The 19483-nt window shown below is 38.7% G+C and overlaps 1 protein-coding gene across 23 annotated transcripts in view; it reads right to left on the bottom strand.

Annotated features, from left to right (window-relative positions):
• The window catches only part of KMT2C (lysine methyltransferase 2C), a 186815-nt gene that overhangs the window by 44787 nt on the left and 122545 nt on the right, over window positions 1–19483 (bottom strand). For 19 of the 23 annotated variants that reach the window (XM_046930826.1, XM_046930735.1, XM_040695357.2 and 16 more), the window contains 7 exons: window positions 18962–19126; window positions 18240–18349; window positions 11662–11727; window positions 10011–10223; window positions 6218–6346; window positions 4365–4484; window positions 1790–1920 (listed from right to left, as the gene is read on the bottom strand). In XM_046930826.1, coding sequence (XP_046786782.1) covers window positions 1790–1920; window positions 4365–4484; window positions 6218–6346; window positions 10011–10223; window positions 11662–11727; window positions 18240–18349; window positions 18962–19126 — 934 coding nt within the window. The remainder of the gene's footprint in view (window positions 1–1789; window positions 1921–4364; window positions 4485–6217; window positions 6347–10010; window positions 10224–11661; window positions 11728–18239; window positions 18350–18961; window positions 19127–19483) is intronic. The other 4 variants (XM_046930760.1, XM_046930746.1, XM_046930816.1 and 1 more) reach the window with 2 other exon arrangements.

Consider the following 19483-nt stretch of genomic DNA (forward strand, 5'->3'; position numbering starts at 1 on the left):
TACATGGGCAACCTGACAAGCCTAGCAAATTTACAAGTCAATTTTTACATAACAATGTCTCCTGTTTTTGTGTAGTCTTTAAAATCTCGATTTAGGACACAACGGCTAGAATTAAAGCTATAGATTGATTTTTTTGTATCAGTTTTTTACCACGAGTAAAAAAGGAAGCAAATATTTATTCTGAATAGATGGTGCATTAAGAAAAAAATGTGAGTTCTTACTAATAGAAAGGAAATGTTGCTAAAGTACTTTCTTTCCAGCTCACTTCCATGCTTATGAAATTCAAATTATTTTTACAGAGACTGTGCTGCCTGCTGCCAGTTCTTTCCTTTCAAACTTGATTTAGTTTGAAGTCTGCTAAATATCTACAAGACAATAAGGTCTTCATGAAAAAGGTGGCTGAGAAGAACAAGCCGCATAATGTTCACCGTGGAAGATATGAAGCAACTGGTTTATAAACCAGTTGAGGGCAGCTAAGTTGGTCAGTCAATATTAACATCCCAGTATTTATCCACACTCATAAGGATCAACAAATAATACTTCTCATCTCTGGGGATATCGCATTAGAAATGGTGGGTGGGTAATAGAGCAGGGATCATCGTGGTGGGGAGATGCAAAGCATATAAAAACACAAAGCTATAGATAAAGTTTCCCCTGTAAAATCAGGTTCTATAACCTATCAAGAAAAAGTACTATCTACAGTAAATGTCATGATCAGGCTATGACATCTGCTTAGAGATGTGTCAGCTTAGAGAGAAAAGAAAGGTGTCTTTTTTCCTCTCTCAGAACAAACAGAAGCCTATGCAATGAGAAATAACACCAGAGAGGATTTAACATCATACACAGCTTTCTCTACAAACTTATGAACATTCCTAATAGAAAACCCAACTCACACAATCACAGAATGGCCTGGGTTGGAAGGGACCTCAAGGATCATGAAGCTCCAACCCTCCCACCACAGGCAGGGCTACCAACTTTCACACTTAATACTAGACCAGGCTGCCCAGGGCCCCATCCAACCTGGCCTTGAACATCTCCAGGGACGGGGCATTCACAACCTCTCTGGGCAGCCTGCGCCAGCACCTCACCACTCTCTTGGTCAACAATTTCCCCCAATACCCAACCTAAATCTTCCCTCACTCAACTTAAAACCATTTCATAGAATCATAGAACCATTTCCCCTTGTCCTGCTGTTATCTAGCCTTTCAAAGAGTTGGCTGCCCTCCTGCTTATAGGCTCCTTTTAGGTACTGAAAGGTTGCAATGAGGTCTCCCACAGCTTTCTTTTTTCCAGGCTGAACAAGCCCAGCTCTCTCAGCCTGTCTTCGTAGGGGAGGTGCTCCAGCCCTCTGATCTTCTTTGTGGCCCTCCTCTAGACGCTCTCGAACAGCTCTGTCTTTCTTGTGTACTAGGGGCTCCAGGCCCCAGCACAGTACTCCAGACAGGGCCTCACAAGGGCAGAGTAGAGATGGACAATCACCTCCCTGTCCCTGCTGGCCACACCTCTTCTGATGGAGCTCAGGATACCATTTGCTTTCCAAGCTGCAAGAGCACACTGCTGGCTCATGTTTTTCATCCATCAGGACTCCCAGGTCCTTCTCTGCAGGGCTACTCTCAAGGACCGCTCCTTCCAGTCTGTATATATGCCTGGGATTCCTCCGAGTGCAAAACCATTTGAATAAAAAATTGGTAGTCAGAAAAGAAATATGGTTTGAATGACCTATGACTCAACAAATGCAAAGATCCTGTATGTTAATGTTTATACACACAAAGCACAGTGAAAGTTTTACCTGCAAGTAGGCAGGAAAAGTTTCTTCAAGTTTATTCTTCTTTTTCCTGTAACGTTTTTTTATTTTCTCAGTACTTTCAGAAGCTGGAGTAGACTCCTCAACTGGAGTGTCAGGCAACTGTTCTGTCCAGCCTGTAAAAGTAACATTCAGGAACAAATAAACAAAATACTCCGATTTTTTCTCAAAAGGTACAGTGGTAGCAAATCTTACTATCTATTTGAGGGCCCAAGTTATCTGAATTAACCTGAATATCTCTGTAGGTATCTTCTAAAGCTGTGAACCTGATCATCTGTCCGGGTTCAAGAAGTCAGAAATGTCATCTGTGATAGTAGTCACATCATGATTTTATCATACTTTATTACCTGTAAGTAAACCTTCAATTTTTCTGTCTCTAAGCCAACCTAAAAACATGGACATTTGAGAGAAACTATAGGTACCATTCAACCAGCTACTTGAAAGAGAATTCTACTGAAGAAGCATCTCCAAAATCTACACTGCTGAATTACAAGTTGATTGCCTTCCTGCTTATAAACCAATCTTTCTCAAATTAGAAGTACAAACCACTACTTAAAACCTGAAAAATGGCTTGTAGAAATAACGTAGAGATCAAAAAAGGGAATCTATAAAGAAGTCCTTCAATAAAAATTACACATTTATTCAGCTACCAAATACAGAGCTGCACTGCATTTTTTCCTAATGAACACAAAGAAACTGTGCTGATCAATCATTCAATGCTTTAATTCAACACATCAGTGAAAACACTAGGGGAAGAACTAAACTTTTTAAGTCCTCCACTTCTCCCTTGCAAAAGCTAATTACAAGGAGTTAATGATCCTGGGAAGTTATTTAAAAAACTACATGTAGTAAAATCTGCCACACTTCGTACTACAGTCATCTCTTGTACCATATACAGAGAACAGTGAGTAGACTGAAGGTCATCAACACTGTGAACTCCGCGTTGTTCAAGAGAGAGCTTTTGCAGCAAAAGGAGGTGGGACACGGCAAGAGTACCAACAGCTTTGTAAGGCTGATGAGGAGGCTCTCAGCAAGCTATGATGATTTAAAACACACAAGGATTTTCTGAGTTATTTTTTTCTTAACGAACAATTGTGCCTGAGCAAGAAGCTTAACTGTTTAACTGAAGAATATTGCTTTTTAACAGTAAGCATTGTACTGTTACTGAGAATGAGTAATTAACTTTTCAACCTTTTTCACTTTTTTTTTTTTAACTTAAAGGAGAAAATCCCTATGTATGAATTGAAAGTTTTTAACGCAGAATTTTTCTGCAGTACCTAAAACAATTTAGCATATCATAGTATTTACAAAGCAGGAAAACATATCTCTAACATTAATACTGAAGAGAAAGCAAACCCTTTGTCTGAACTGGAAATCCAGCCACTACGTTGGGTTACAATGATAACAGAAACATTTGCTGACTTGATAAAGTAGTTCTTCAAAAGCAAAAAAGGAAAAAAAATCTATAGGTTTTAATACTGACTGCATACTGCAGTAAATATAGGTCTCCACCATGTTTTAAACTGAATAGCTCAGCAAACAGGAAAGAATAACAGCACAAATCGAAGGCCGGAGTCCTCTAAGATAGTGTCAGTCAACTTCCAGAAGCAGCTGCCTCTTTCTACTGATAACAGCAAACAGACTCTGAACTAAATACATCCTACATCTCACGTCAACGATACCTAAATATCATCTATGCTATGTAGTGTGCAAAAATCCAGACGGATGAAATAATCAATTAATCAAATAATTCAATAATTAATCAGCAAGCATGAGATTAAGTCCTAGGAGCAACACCTGACTTCTTTGATGCCCAATCCACTAAATATTAGAACACTGGAGGCACCAGAGTGTTTTTACAGTGAGAGAAGAGACCAAACTAAGTAGGATTCTTCAGCCCTGGAAAAGATGACAACTGAAGGGGGGGAAAAATATGACACACCTAGAGTATCTTAGAGTATTAAAAATTAATACTGATTTTTTTAGACATAATAAAACCATCAGATTATCTTACAAAACTCTCACTATCCAATTTAAAATGAACAAAGGCAATTCCTTCTTCATACAACAATAAAAATATCGTTGAACTCACTAGTACAGGATTCACAGAGCATAAACAGATGCATAAAAGAGATCTAACATCTTTGTGTAACGTGCAACATTGGTGAATATTAAAACCCATGATCCAGAAGGTAGCTCCAGATCCAGATGATGTCTGAAGGAATTTCTCTCATCCTGCCTCATTTCTCACACTTTTTTTCCCTATCTTCTACTGGTCAAAGCTCGAGCTCTGGCACAAAACAACAGCCCTTACAGTTCACACTGTTTAGCTCTAAAAACAGCCTGCAATTGTTCCAATTTCTTTGTAAATCATGGGCTCTGCCAAAACTGTATGTGCGTAGGAATGAGTATTTTCAGTTCATTAAAAAAGTCATCACAACAAACACTAAAACCTGCTTCCTTCACACTACATCTCCACAAAGTACCATACATTGCAAGTTGCACTATTTTTACTCTACTATGCACGAACAAAAAATTAAAAGCCAATTTCTGCACTTACCCTCATCTCTGCCAGGCATCTGCTCAGAAACAGATCCAGAAGAATCTTTCCTAGAGAGAGATCTCTTAGTCTTCCCCTGCCCTGTACGACTTCTTTGACGTACCATAAATCCACCAATACCTAAAAAGGAAGCAAAATTTCAATATACTGATTAAAACTGTATTTCACAACAAGAATGAGAGCCAAGATTATTCTGCAGGTAAAGGGGACAACTGCATCTAGAGAAGAACAAATCCTACATATCTGAGGAGTTTTCATTTCTTAATTTTTATGCCTCAGTGGGTATATATGTAATTATCAGAAAGGATCAGAATTTTAGGACTTTAATACATCTGCAAGAAGATTAAATCACCAAACCTGGTGACTTTCAGATGCTGGTTCTCTCCTCCCTTAGCAAGCTGATGAATTGCTAAAATTAGTCAATCTACTAAATGAAACCTATTAAAGAACATTAAGAGGTCATAAGAAAATTCAAATTGCTCTGAGAGCTCACCACTCCAAATGACAGTATTAGAAGGATGTACCACATAATGAAAAGATAATTAACCAACATGATACTGGCTGAAACTCCAGAATCCTTCACTAATGATTGACTGCAGTGCTCCTGGTCCTTTACAGTTGGTCTATAGGTACGTGCATGCATCAAACTCAGGTTTGTTAAATTTTTCAGGGAAACTGTTGGCTGCAGAAAACTAACAGATGGCTGCTTAACAACTCATGATCCAAAATCACTCTGAGCAAATGAAGCCCTCTTCTCTTGAGGATGCATCAGTGGAAATAAATGGCTTATTGAGGTATATTATTTGTAGAGAAACAGGAGATCTCTGTTAAGAGCCGTGGGTTTGCACCACCATCTCCATATGGTGCCCCCATCATGGAAGGCAAAACGCACATGGGCCTGACCTGCTGAGACACAGCTCTTGCACAGCGCTGGGGAGGGAAAATGGTAGTAGAAGGCTGCTTAACTACTGATAGAGAAGCAAGTGAAATTGGACCGTGTTCTAACTCCTGCTTCCTTTCTCTATTCTCCTCCCCTGCTATCTTCATAATCAGAGGATATGGCCATCACAGTAAGGAGGATGGGTGTGTCTGTTGAAAAGAGTATTTGTGACTGCAAAGACTACAATCTGCTTATCATCCCACAGCAGTGAGAGGTTGCATAATGAAAAACAAAAGCAGCACTAGCACAGACACTGAGGCACACTGAGGAGTGTGATGTAGGGGCTCTTCAAAAAGGCAGCCTTTGTCTAAGGACACCTTATTATCTTGGGTTCAGAATGAGACCTAAAAGAATCAAAGCTACTTTCTACACATTCATTTAGGTATTTTCTGTCAAGAGACAGCTCAAGAGGTTCTGCATTCAAGACACAAGTTATTCCACAGAACAATTAACAGTTGATGGCACTGATAAATTAAAATAAATGAATTCCATCCAATAAACGCATTCATTAAAATTAATTGCCAGAAGTACTCCACAAATGTTTAGCACATTACTCTTATCAATGCTTTCAGAAGGTAAGATAACAGTAGGAAGTTCTCCGAAATCCAGATACTTCAAGATGCATATACACTCACAAGCTGGTCTCCATCGATGATATAAATGGAGTACCTTTTCCTATTGAGTTAAGAATCAGTAACAAGGTATAGATTCAAACTGCAAACCAGTAATTGACAACATATTATTGCTGTGCAGCAACCTTTGGAAAAGTATTTGGTAAAAAACTTTAAAACAATAAAATCACCAGTTAGCAAGGGAACACTTCATAACTTCACATTTTATTCCTATTCTTTTTTTATGATACAGAAAAAAAGAGCTAAACAAGTGACACAACTACGTAAATTGTGTGTCCTACCAGGTCTGTATGGTTTTCGCTTTCTTTTTTTAATCCCATCAGCTCCTTCTGCCACTTTGGTATCATCATCCACAGCTTCCCGTTCTGGGCTGGAGTCAGATTTCCCATCACAATCCATGAGATCACCCTCTGCAGAAAAGATGCAACGCTAAGTTCAACTGGGAAGAGGAAGGAAGACATTTTCCCCAAATGCATACATCTCAGTGTCTTCTCAGCAATTATTGGGAATAGCAGTTTTTTTCAGGAGGACAATAAATAGCCATGCTCTTTCAACACTTTTGAGAAACCCACCTGACTACACAAAGACCCAGTATATACGGTAATTTCCTGTGCGGTTATGTCAACACAATACCAGAGAATAAACACTATCATTATTACATGTGAATCTTGAGATTTATCACTTTAGGCACCACTTTCAGTACCCTGTGCTGCATTTTCTAAGCATTTTAGCAATTTCTAACAGTACACTGAGGAATATGAATACATCTAACTTGCAAGATATATTTTGTTTACCTTCCACCTAAGTTATGTTTGGTTGAGTTTGTTTTCATCAGGAAGACAGACTGAAAAAATACAGCCCACAGATGGAAGATAATATATAATGACTCCTAGTTCGGAGGGTTCTTGACTTGAACCTGTGTGACTGACTGAAAGCAGACTTATTTATGCAGAGGAGTTTGACTTATACAGCAGAAAATTCAACCCAACAGAATTAATCAGCCTTTAAGACAAAGATCACAATTTTGAGTTTATATTCTTCTGGACTGCAGGTCAGACAACAGATGTGAAGTATTAGAGCACTAAAAAGCCTTCGGTGTTGAAGAGAAACTCAGTTAATTCTGTTTCTGGTATCCCTAAAGCATGATTATAATCATGACCTTACATCTTCATTAAGTTGTAAAGCTTTTGAAATATATGGAGTAAATATACAATAGTCCCTGGAAAATATCAAAATACAAATTTTCTGCTTTGTACTTATGCATACATTTGTAAGCAGGAGAAATATAGTTCAAGAAATACGCCTTGTAGTCTATTCAGTCCTACTGCAGACAGAACCAGACCGTAATACCACATCAGCTGTGGTACAACTACAACTCTTTTTCTTTCAATGGCTCGGTCACTGGCCTAACTTTTCATAGAATCACAGAATGGTTTGAGTTGGAAGGGACCTTAAAAGTCACACGCTTCCAACCCCCTGCCATAGGCAGGGAACACCGGCCCCACAAGATCAGGCTGTGCAGGGCCCCATCTAATCTAGTCTCCATCTAACCTAGCACCACCAAGGATGGGGTAACCGGTGCTTCTGCAGGCAACCTGTTCTAGTGCCTCACCACCCTCATAGTGAGAAAATTCTTCTTTATATCTAATCCAAACCTAGTCTCTTTCAGTTTAAAACCATTGTCCCTTTTCCTGTCATTACACTCCCTGAAAAAGTGTCCCCACTTCCTGTAGGCCCCTTTAGGTTCCTACATGGGCTGCTCTCCATCCATTCGTCCCCATCTGTACCAATGTTTGGGATTGCCCTGACCCAAGTGCTGCACCTTGCACTTGGTCTTGTTAAACTTCATGAGGTTCGTGTGGGCCCATTCCTCAAGCCTGTCCTGGCTCCTCTGGATGGCCTTCCTTCCTTCTAATGTATCAACTGCACCACTCAGCTTGGTGACATCCACACCACTTGTATTTACCTGGAATTACTGTACCACGTTGCTTCAATCAAAGCAGCTTATTCAGCTTGATGCCCACACAAAAACTTTAGCCATTCAGAGAACAGGCACTGATCCACTCTACAGAGTACACATAGTACTGACTACAGATTCCAGGAAACACAGCCAGACTAGCATTTACATACAGTTACAGCCACATGTGAATGCACTTTGATTCTCAGTACATAAAAAAAATCACCTACGGAACATGCACATATATTTTTGTTTGCTATGTTCCAGCAAAAGAGAAAAACAAAAACAAAACAATAAAATCAAAACAAAACAAAAAACCCACAATAGAAGAAATACAGAACTGAAATTAAAGTCTGTGGAAACTTTCATTCTACCATCATACTCTACTATTACATTTAAGTATCTTGCTATCTAGTAGAAAAGGGTATCTGTAAAAGTCAACAAGCAGAAAAGAAAGTTATCATTGTTAAACAGAATACAAGCACACAGTTGTAGAAGTAAAGATGAACAACCATTGTGAAAGAATAAGGGAAGTGGTTAATTCTCTGTCTTGATGCCTTCAAACTAAAACTGAAAGCATTTTTCCCTTCAACAACCCACTTGGTGGACTGTATGAAGGCATGAGATGAATAAGAGTCAGAGTAATGGTACGATAATATACCAAACACTGTGAACTCCAAAGAAAACAAAAGAAAATCAACTACTTAATTGTTTTTAAGGCTATAAACAAAGGGAAACTATTATTAAAAAAACCTGTAGTCCGTAGCAGAAGGTTAAGAATGTGCTAATCAAACAACAGGAACAATACTTATATCAACAAGTTAAGATGGAAACTATGTTGATGGTTGAACTACCCAGCTATCTCAAGCACACACTCTGTATCTAAAAAAAGCTTCTTATGACATTTAATCTGATTAACAACAAGGGAACGTTGCATAAACAGAGCACTTTAGATTGTGGTGATGTGGGGTGCCCATGTTCCACTCGTAACAGACACCTGCATGACTAATGTAATAACTTTCACACCTGCCGTTTCAGTAAGCCTTTCCTCGGGCCACGGATTAACACCAATCCTACCAACATACTTATCAGGATATACAGCCAGACTGTGGCAAGGAGGATGGGAGAATGGCACTGCACCACGCTGGCTGCTGTTTCTACTGCTTAGGAGTGAGGATTTAAAGTAAAAAGAAGGTAGCTTATTCCTAGGGGCTTCTTTTCCCTCCCTCAACTCCCACCTTCTAGCTGCTGTGCTCACTTCACTTTGAGGGAAGGAGATGAGACTGAGTACTGCTGGCCCCTGCGACACAAGTCTGCTCCATGCTCAAATATGCAGTTGAAGGAGCTCTCCCAAAGGCTTCTACGATTTACCAAAATCTCATTCCCATACAAAGAATGAGGTAGTCAGATAGGCAAGTGTTAGCCTAGACCCCTCCATCCCTTGCCAGCCTGAGATGCTGTGCAAGCACTGTTACGTTTCCTCTTACCTCCATCTAAGAATATGGATACTCTACCCTGGAAACTGAAACCACGTGGCAGGTCTCTACATACAGCGTCATCAACCTGAACAAGAGCAACATCTCAGAACTCACTTTCAAACTTAAATCCTGTCTTAAATTCTACTTTGGAGATAAGGACAAACAAAAAGTATTTTTCTCCCCTCAGACTCTCAGTTTAGCCCACCTCATAAAAGAAATACTTTGAGTAAAGAGCTATTTCACCTTCTCCTTGGTTTCAAATATAGGTCTTACAGGAATCTACTGCTGAGCCAACAGTACCATTTTTCAAATGATGTTTGCACTGTTTAGAGCCTCAAAATGCACTTGTACTCAGTAAATGCACAGTATTCCCTAAAGTAATCCAATGATCAAACAAAGACGTGATTCCTATTTCCTCAGAAAAGTGTTTCACATGGCATGGATGACAAAACAGAACAATGGTAAGAAAATCCCTGAACTGCTCAACAATGAGTCATGACTACTGACCAAGCAACTCCCACAGATCATTCAGTACAGAATTTACAAATATGAGTGTGACAAATTCTCCAAGAGATGTATGCAACGTACACATGTAGTGCAGCACTCAACATACAAGACGGGCAAAAAGAACATTGCTACCTCTACTGTCATCCATCTCGCCATCTCTTGAGTGTTCTGACTGGGCATCTGGGGGTGTCTGAAGCACAGCCACACTGTTCTGATTTATAATCTTCAATTTAAGCTTTGGTTTCGTCCGTTTTCTTCTAGGTACTGTGACAGTTAGGCTCTGTAACTGAGACATGCCGGATTCTGTCAAGCAGACTCCATCCTGTGTATATGTCTTCGGTGGGTCTATAAAAGTTAAATGAATCATAACAGCAATATAAAACTCTTTAATTTACAAGTCTTAGATCTTTAGGAACAGAATTTTTAAGAGTTAATAATTCACATGTATGGAACTGATTCATGAGTGAGGAAGTCAGTATAAATAAAACAGAGAGATATGATACTGTCTTACACATTACAGTTACAGCTTTATAATTCAGTCTGATGTCAAATCCAGCAACCATCCATTACATTGCTACAGAACAACTTACATCCAGAATTCATTAGACAGAACTATTTGATTATGGAAACTGGTGCCTTACAGGGTATTTGTGTATCGCTGACACAGAAAAATCTGTGCAAGTCTTAGTTTGGGTCCCTGCTGCTTAACAGCCGAAGCCCTCAGCAGTACAGCTTCATGTTGTAACTCAGCTTTAGTCTTGTAGAACTCTTGGTGAATCAGGCAAATCATTAACCCTCTTTTATAGGTAGACAAAAAAATAAACTATATCAAGTGAATGGCTCAAGATCTCTTTGTAAACTGAGTAGAACTCAAGTCTCCCAAGACCTACAAGACTTCTACCTTCTGAAGCTGTTGCACGACAACTGAGTCTGATAAATTCTTTCCATCATTCCTTAACTTCACAGTGTAGGAAGACACTGCTGTCTCAGTCGTCTGCTCTGGCAACTGCAACTAGAAGTTTGGGAACTTTCTGGGAACGTGCAGTAATGAAGAGGCTGCAATGATGCTTCTGCTCTTTGATTCCAATTGCATAATGACTTGATAACATAATTTTTGAAAACATCTGAACATCATAACTTCTGCTCTCTTTGACAAAAAAATATTTTCTTATGTAACATCCTGCACCCCAAAACACAGCTGGCTCTGAATGCAACTCTTCATAGATGATTACTTTCTTAAGTTGAACTAAAAAAGAGTGCATAAAAAACTGCATATATTTTTTCAGAAATTGGAGGGGATAAGCTTCTCTCAGAACTACACTTAGCAGTATCAAGCAGAATAAAATCCTGACATGATGGAAGCTATCCTAACATGATGAAAGTGTTAGGGACTATGATAAAAAATGACTTGTCAGTAGGCTTGTCAAGACTGTAAATTCCTAGCATACACTAGACAAATACAGAAAAGTTGTGTCCTCCTACAATTTCATCCTTTATATATTTTTAACTCAGCCACACTGTGTTATCTTTTATTGCTAATATTAAGGAAAGCAACTAAGTCTGCAGAATCAAAGCACAATCTCAGGTTATTATTATAGCACAGGTATGGCAAGCAAAAGAGAAGAAAGGAGATAGAAAGAAAAAAAATGAAAAGCATGCTGTGATAATTGGAAGGGTAGTTAATGTCATATGTTACAAAAACAAAAAGGAATTTCTGCCTGATGTCAAAGTATACCCTTACAATACGCTAAATGATCAAAGGTTAAGCATTTACATTCTTTACCTAGTTCTTTTGATTTTGAAATAATCTGAGCTCCAACTGATGAATCACAACAGTCCAAAGAAGGCACTGAAAAATATAAGGAAAATCATTTCAACTTTTAAAAAGTGTGACTTGATTTAAACTGAAACTCTGAAGTAGTCTTCCTTCGAGCTATTCTGTTAAACTCCCTAATGAATGCTGTTGGCAACTTTCACTAGCACCTTTAAAGAAAGGCTTTTCAGTGTCTCATAAAATGTGGCTACAAAACAAGCCTGGCATCAGCTGAAGTTCTCCAACTCGCCTGAGCCAAGAAAGGCACTGGGGAAGCACTGAGCATGATGATAAATCATCTCTGCCTACTGGACCACAGGCAAACACATGCACTGGATCTAGTGTATTTTAAGGTAACCCCTACACTACTCACAATGTCCAGGTTTCATTGAACTACATGCTAATGACAGGAGGACTTTATGAACAAGTATCATTTGCTGTCTCATCTCCCCAGAAGCGGTAGGTGACTCCAACAGCTTCGTACACTGACTTCTAGTTGTGTCTATACTGTCAGATGTCTTATACACGAGAAACAAAGTAATGCTGATATAGCATCTTAGAGCAGATGAGACATGACTTGTTCATGTCAGAAAGGGTAATTCTTATTCAAAATTAAAATACTGACCAATGGAACAGTAGAAGCTCAATTTAAAAATTGTGCCTTGTATGCTTCAGAGAACAAATGATGATCAAAATGTCCTCTGGTGCTAGCATACTTCTGAGGGTAGAAATGTTTTGCCCATCTGAATTAATCACAATAACTGTAATCACGCTTCACTAACCTGTAATATGTAGATTAGATTTTTTAATATTAGTAGTAACTTTATAGAGATTATGTAGACAGTAAGTACAGGGAAAATTAGAAGCTTTTATCTCACACTGAGAACTAAAACAAAAAAAAACCAGTTAGTTTGACATGGTTAGCATTACCATACATTCAATGTTTATTCACTTTTTTTTTCCCCTAGAAATCCTAGCTAGGTTGAGTTTAACTCTTAGACAAACATCCAGTGTTTTACATTAGCATCTACTACAAACGCCCAGACCACCGAGGGAAAGCACGTGAGGAAGGCTCATGTTCCTCAGACCAGTTGCATGTGTGCTACAATCTCACACATAAATCTGGGAGACAAAGGCAAGACCAGGAAAAGAACAAGCTTCCAAATAACATTAACACTTTCTTCTATACAAAACAAGGATGTAGTAGATACAAAATCTAGAGAATGTTTTTCTAAGCATACATAAGAAATAAGGAAACAAAGTAGGTCTTCAAGAATTCAAAGTATGTCTTCAAGAATTGTAGTCCTCTGAAAGCTTTATGGAAAGTGTAACTACAGAAAATTAGGAAATGTAAGGAGCCCATGAGCATTACTGAAAAACTGATAACACAGAGACAGAAGGAAAAAGCACTTAAGAAACAAAAGTGAAAATGACATTTTGAAGGAGATAATAAGCTGGAGGGAAGCAAAAAAAAAAAAAAGACATATGGGACAAGCTGCAGGATAGGAGACACTCACAGACTCTGAACTTGAATAGAAAAAGGCAAATTCTAGGAGATAACCAAAGGCAGAAGAGATATCATCTGATCTTTCTGTTGTTTGCAAGTTGTTTTAAGTCAGAGTTAACAACTATTGAACTGGACTCTAAGGTAAGTAGAAAATACAGAAAGATTACTGTGAACAGAAATGTGGTGTCCTAACACAAAGGTTGTACAACATGGAGTCTTCGTCCACATCAGACTGAACAAATGTAGTGCTGGAGACTGCGTAGACTTGAAATAGACAAACAAGCTGACAGCAGACAAAGTGAGGATTTCAGAAACCGGCCTGAAGAAGATGCACAACGTTTGAAGACAGTATTGAGCAAACTCCCATAAAAGGAGCTAATTAGAGTGCAGATAAAAGATTAAATCAATAAATTGGATAATAGAAGAGTTCCAAGTCAGACTAAGATGGTTCAAGCGAAAAAATACTCCATAAAGAATAAAACAAAGAAAGGACGGTGCTTTCTGATCAACTCAGATGTTCAACCAAAATTATATGGTTATTTTCCAAAGGGTCTAAAACCTGCTGAATGATATACAGCATCCAGCAGCCTCAGTAAAAACAAACAAATAAATAAAAAGGTGCACAAAATCCAATAGGATGAGAATAATCACAGTTCAAAATGAAAGGTGGCTGCAATGGAAATGAATAATTCTAGGAAAAAATGAAATCAGCATAAGGGACAGTACAAAACGGTCGATGTGGAGAGACAGCACCTAAGTAATATTAGATGCCTGCATAACTACAAGTGTGATGCGGGGATTTATTTGCAAATACTATGACATACAAGAATCTAACAGCTGAAATAATGTACATGCCAAATAATTAAAATTTAAAATTTTAGCTCCTAATGTTATAAGTACAGGATACAGAAGCAACGTGAAGTACACGCAGTAAGTCTTATACTACCATATGAGCTGTAACTAGCTGTTATGTACATTTGCATTCAGATCTCCTTAGCTGCTCCTACTAAAGAAAACCAGGCAGAGCTGAAGGGATGGAATTTACAGATGGGGCTCCCATAAGAGAAGCCATGATGTACAGTAGTAAATGACAGGCAGAAATGATGGGTAGATGGCTTAGAGTTGCTTGTCTGGGAGAGAGTATGATTGTGGAGGTGAGAAATGCACATCTCTATCTTGAATGCGCAGGAACTACAGCACAAAGGCTGCTGCTACCTAAATCAGCTGCCAGGACTTGAATAGTGGTAACATTAAAAACAATCTTGATAATGTTCAAAATTCTTATGAATTAAGAAGTTATTATTAATTCAAAAAATACCAGGAAGGTACAGCAGATCTTGGATGTCATTTCACAGCATATTGTCCTGCCTGACTAAACTAATCTCCTCCATGATGACCTGCTTAGTAGATGAGGGACAGGCTGTGGATGTTTCTTACCTGGATTTTAGCTAAGTTTTTAATGCTGTTTCCCATAGTATTCTCCTCCCAAGAATTGGCTTGTGGCTTGGATGGGTGTACTGTTTTGTTGGGTGAAGAACTGGCTGGTTGGCAGGGCACAAAGAGTCCTGGTGAACAGAGTTCAGTCCAATTGGCAGCTGGTCACCAGTAGTGCTCCCCAGGACTCAGTCTTGGAGCCAGTTTTGTTTTACATTTTTATCAGTAATCTGGATGAGGGGATTGAGTTTATTCTCATAAGCTCACAGATGATACCAAGTTAGGCAGGAATATCAATCTGATCGAGGGCAGGAAGGCTCTGCAGAGGATCTGGATAGGGTGGATTGATGGGCCAAGCCCAACTGCCTGACATTCAGAAAGGCTAAGTGCCAGGCCCTGCACTTGGGTGATAAAAACCTGATGCAACAGTATGGGCTTGGACAAGACCAGTTGGAAAGTTGCCTGGAAGAGGACCTAGGGGTGTTGGTCAACAGCTGGCTGAACATGAGCCAAGAGTGTGCCCAAGTGGCCAAGAAGGCAATCCCCAATGGCATCATAGCCTGCATCAGGAACAGTGTGGCCGGTACGAGTAGAGAAATTACTGTCCCCTTGAACGCAACGCTGGTGAGATCACGCCTCAAATATTGTGTTCATTTTTGAGCCCCTCACTATAACGATATTGAGTTGCTTGAGCATGTTCAGAGAAGAGCAACAAAGTTGGTGAAGGTACTAGAAAACATAACTCATGAAAGAGTGGTTATCGGAACTGAGGTTGTTTAGTCTAGAGAAAAGGAGGCTGAGAGGGGACAACATTGCTCTCTACAACTACCTCAAAGGAGGCTGCAGTGCTTTTCTCAGGTGGTTAAGTGATAGGATGTGACAAAATGGTTTCAAGTTGAGCCAAGGGAGGCTGAGATTGCGTATCAGGAAGAATTTCTTCATGTAAAGAGTGACCAAGCATTGGAACAGGCTGCCCAGGGAAGTGGTTGAGTCCTCATCTCTGGATATATTAAAGAGATATGTAAACGTGATACTAATGGAGATGGCCTAGTGATGGAAATCAGCAGATCAGGCTGATGGTCAGATCTGGTTATCTTGAAGGGCTTTTTCAACCTAGATGATTCTATGATTCTGTATTTTAACATGAGACCATGTTAAAAACAACCTGATGAAATACTGATCAAAGACGAGCATTTCAAAAAATTCTACAAATTAAGGCTTATGGCACACTACTTTGGAACAAATTTTACCATATGCTGGCTGTGGATATTTATGTATGCTCAAGAAGAAAAGCTATTTATATTTTATTCCTATTTCGTGAAGATGACTTTAAGTTTATCAGATACATATCTGATATTCTTAAGATGAAATAGGCAAGAACTCTTAAAGTTCTTGTTTTCTAAAGAGAGAAAAATGGAAGCTCTTTCTCAATACATACATCCTAGAAGATATTTACTTACTACCAACAAATATACCTACTTTTTCAGCTGCTAAGTAGTGATAAGTTACGAGGTTGAGGGGCTCCTGCTTCTTTTCAAATAAAGTAGTAGAGAAAATTTTAATAATATTTGCAACACATTAATATCTTCTGTGGTAGATCAGATGGAAAGAGAAAGAGCCATCCCAATAAAATTACCATATGGTATACTCTAAGAAACTTTATACTGTTAGCATTTGTTTCTCTCATCTCAAAACAAAAAATTACACAGAATTTTCAAACACATTGTCGAAAAAATTAACAAAACACTGAGAAATTTCATACAGAAGTACATGCAAGTATTTCTAGAACATGCACCAAATGATATATTCAGACATGCAACTGTGCAAATGTACACATGTTAGAATTATTACACATACTGAGTCAAAACGAAAAAGAAAAAGCAGAGAAACTTGTCTCAAAAAAGACTTGAGCAGAAATTGCAAAGGAGGGTGGGGAACTTTCTAACAGGTCTTGCAGGACTGGTTCCTATTTCTCAGAAGATGAACCTACACATCTTCATGGTGGTAATCAGAAAGGATTATCTGAGGGGCCAGTTTATGTTTGGAAGTTAAACATCTGATACCACCTTCTGAAGTTGTTCCACCTGCCAAATTATGAACCTTATTATCACCCAAACAGTAGTTCTGCAAGCTCGTAAGTAAAAGGAAAAGGTAGTATTCCTTATTTGGGCACGCATGTTTTAAGTGTCCAAACATTATTACCAAAAGAAACAGAAAATGGTTATATTTACAAGTTCCTTGGTTTTCCCACTTAGGAAACTCGTTTCATTTTGAACTTGAGAAAGTGGAGCTCACATGTGAAGCAAGCTGTAGAAATACATGTATATGTAATCTGTACTTCTAACAGTGACGCAAGTGCGATACTTAGAAGTGTTCTAAAACTACACACATATAGTTGATCAACTTATAAAAGTGAATATATGACCTTCCAAGGCCACATCATTAAGCTACAATTATTGTCACATCAGTATGAGGACAGGAGGTATAAAGGAACTCCAGATCTCTGCTGAACATTTCTCGGCAGACCTCTCAAACACAAGCCTTGTGGTGTAGTCAACCCTTTATCTCAATCTTACCCCTGGTGTTTTGTTCTTTAAATGTCTGCTTGGTTCTTGTTTCCTCCTTCTACCACGTTCTCAAAATCTGATGACACTCTCAGTAAAGGGTTAACATGAACACTTTACCATACTATTATTCTGAAAATGCATAGAGGTGTCAGTGCTCTGTTAAAGCAACAGACTGAAGCAGACACTCTTGTGAGCTGACATGCAGAGAAAACAGACCCAGGATACTATTCTTGTAGCAAGACCATAAATCATCTAATAGGCCAATCTAATTGCTGACAAGCCACTCACTATAAAATTAACCAGTACCATCCCACAGAACCAGATGGTATAGCTGTGCTCAAAGAGAAAAACCGCAGTAACCTCAGCTCCTGAAGTACCAATGCTGTGAAACTGCATACTACAGACAAGGAAGTCGGTATGTTCCCTGAAAACATGTCCAGAGGAGATGAAAATTCATTAGAAATATGTATTTTAACTAATAAAAACAGAGAATCTCAAGCAGGGAAATATGGAGGTATTCTTAAATATCACATCCAGGGAACTATAGGTCTTAAATACTGGGAGAGCTGAGGGAGTGGTATTACTAAACAATAAGATTGGAGGGAAAAAATGCTTATATGGACTGTAGTTACAGCTCCTGCTGCTTCAGAAGGCTTCAAAGCATTGATATATGGAATGTTTTTCTTCACAGAATTTATTTCAATATTCTTCAATTAAGATCGTTCTTCCTTCCTCTTGACAAAGTGAGATGTATTTATCCCTTTCAATATCAGATGTTTTCAGTCCTTTGCCCAAATTACCTTCACTAGATCTATCAAGAATTCCCCGATAGGTTGCCTTTGGCTGCAGAGATGGGTTTACAGCCAATTACTAGAGGGTGAGAAAGAGCTCAGGACACTTCCAGTATGCCCTTAAAATAAAAACAAAGATCTTGCTTCTACAACAAGCCAACTCTCCATCACAGAAAAGAACCATAACCCATTCCCAAACCTATTTATTGCAGTGTGCAGTCCTGCCATTGGTTTCAATTGTCCTCTTACCGTTTGTTGGTGGTATGTATGGCCTACAAATGGTACAGTCAAAACCCATATCAGCTATGTTTTCCACTTCCTCCTCTGTGTTTAAGTTCTGACAGATTGCATGCATCCATCTAGAAATTAAGTGGGGGAAAAAATACAATTTAAAGGAAATATGTGGTGTTTTAGGAGACCTAAATATCAGTATATGGTCCAAGTAAATGTGAAACACTTGTTTAATTTAAATTCTAATAGGGAGAAAGGATGAAATAGGTTCTCCATACACAACATTCTTCTATAGAGGTGTGTGTTAAATACTGTATATTGAGTATCAGATTACCTATTTCCCTTCACAGGAAGGAAAACTCTATAAAGCAAGGTACCAGAAGCAAATATATCTTGTTATAATTTCTCCCTATATCTGAAATCATTTTAACTACTCATCTGATACAACATAATCTAGATCTAGCCTCACCACAACAGTCTCGTGAGGTAAGTTAGTTGTATTTTATTTTTACAGAGGGGGAAGATGAGGCACAAAGTGATTAATTAATTTGCCCAGAGTCATATAATAAAATCTGTAGTACAACTAGGAATGAAATAATACAAAGACTTCCGAGATTCAGTCCAGTGTTCTTTACCACAAGACCTTTCCCTTCATCTTTATGCTTTTATACTGGGGGAAAAAGTCAGAAACAAAAAGAGCTTTAACCAGAAAAAGCCTGTAGAACAGTAGTGATCCTTACCGATCGCATTGCCTACACTGAATTATAAGCTCTTCATCCCTGTAAGTGCGATAGCAGATTGGGCAGGTAGACAAACTTGCACAGGGAGCACACTGTGTGTAATTATTTTGCCATTCACATCTTAAACCTGGTGAAGTTGCTCCACAGTGTCTGCACCAAACGCACCTGCGGAAAAGACAGAATGATCTGTTACTTTCAGTTCACAAGACAACTGTTTTGAGGCTTTAAAGCTCTCCTAACTTACAACTGGGTGAATAATTTAGTTTTAGATCACAAACTAGTTCCATGGGAGGAAATAAGCTTATTTCAGGTCAAAATATTTTATTTGAATGAAGAATTATTATTTAGATTTTGAACGGTACTGTATTTTTTATATTTTTGAAGCATTTCCTAAGTGAGAAGTCCTTTCAATCTGCAAAAACAGGCAGATGGGTGTACGTAACAGCTTAACAAGGTCAAAGAGAGCCTGCTTCCAGTTGCCATTCACCATGAGACACTTAGCCACACAGACGTCTATTTGGT

Source organism: Gallus gallus, chromosome 2 (assembly GCF_016699485.2).
Source record: "Gallus gallus isolate bGalGal1 chromosome 2, bGalGal1.mat.broiler.GRCg7b, whole genome shotgun sequence".
In the NCBI taxonomy this organism is placed as follows: Eukaryota; Metazoa; Chordata; class Aves; order Galliformes; family Phasianidae; genus Gallus; species Gallus gallus.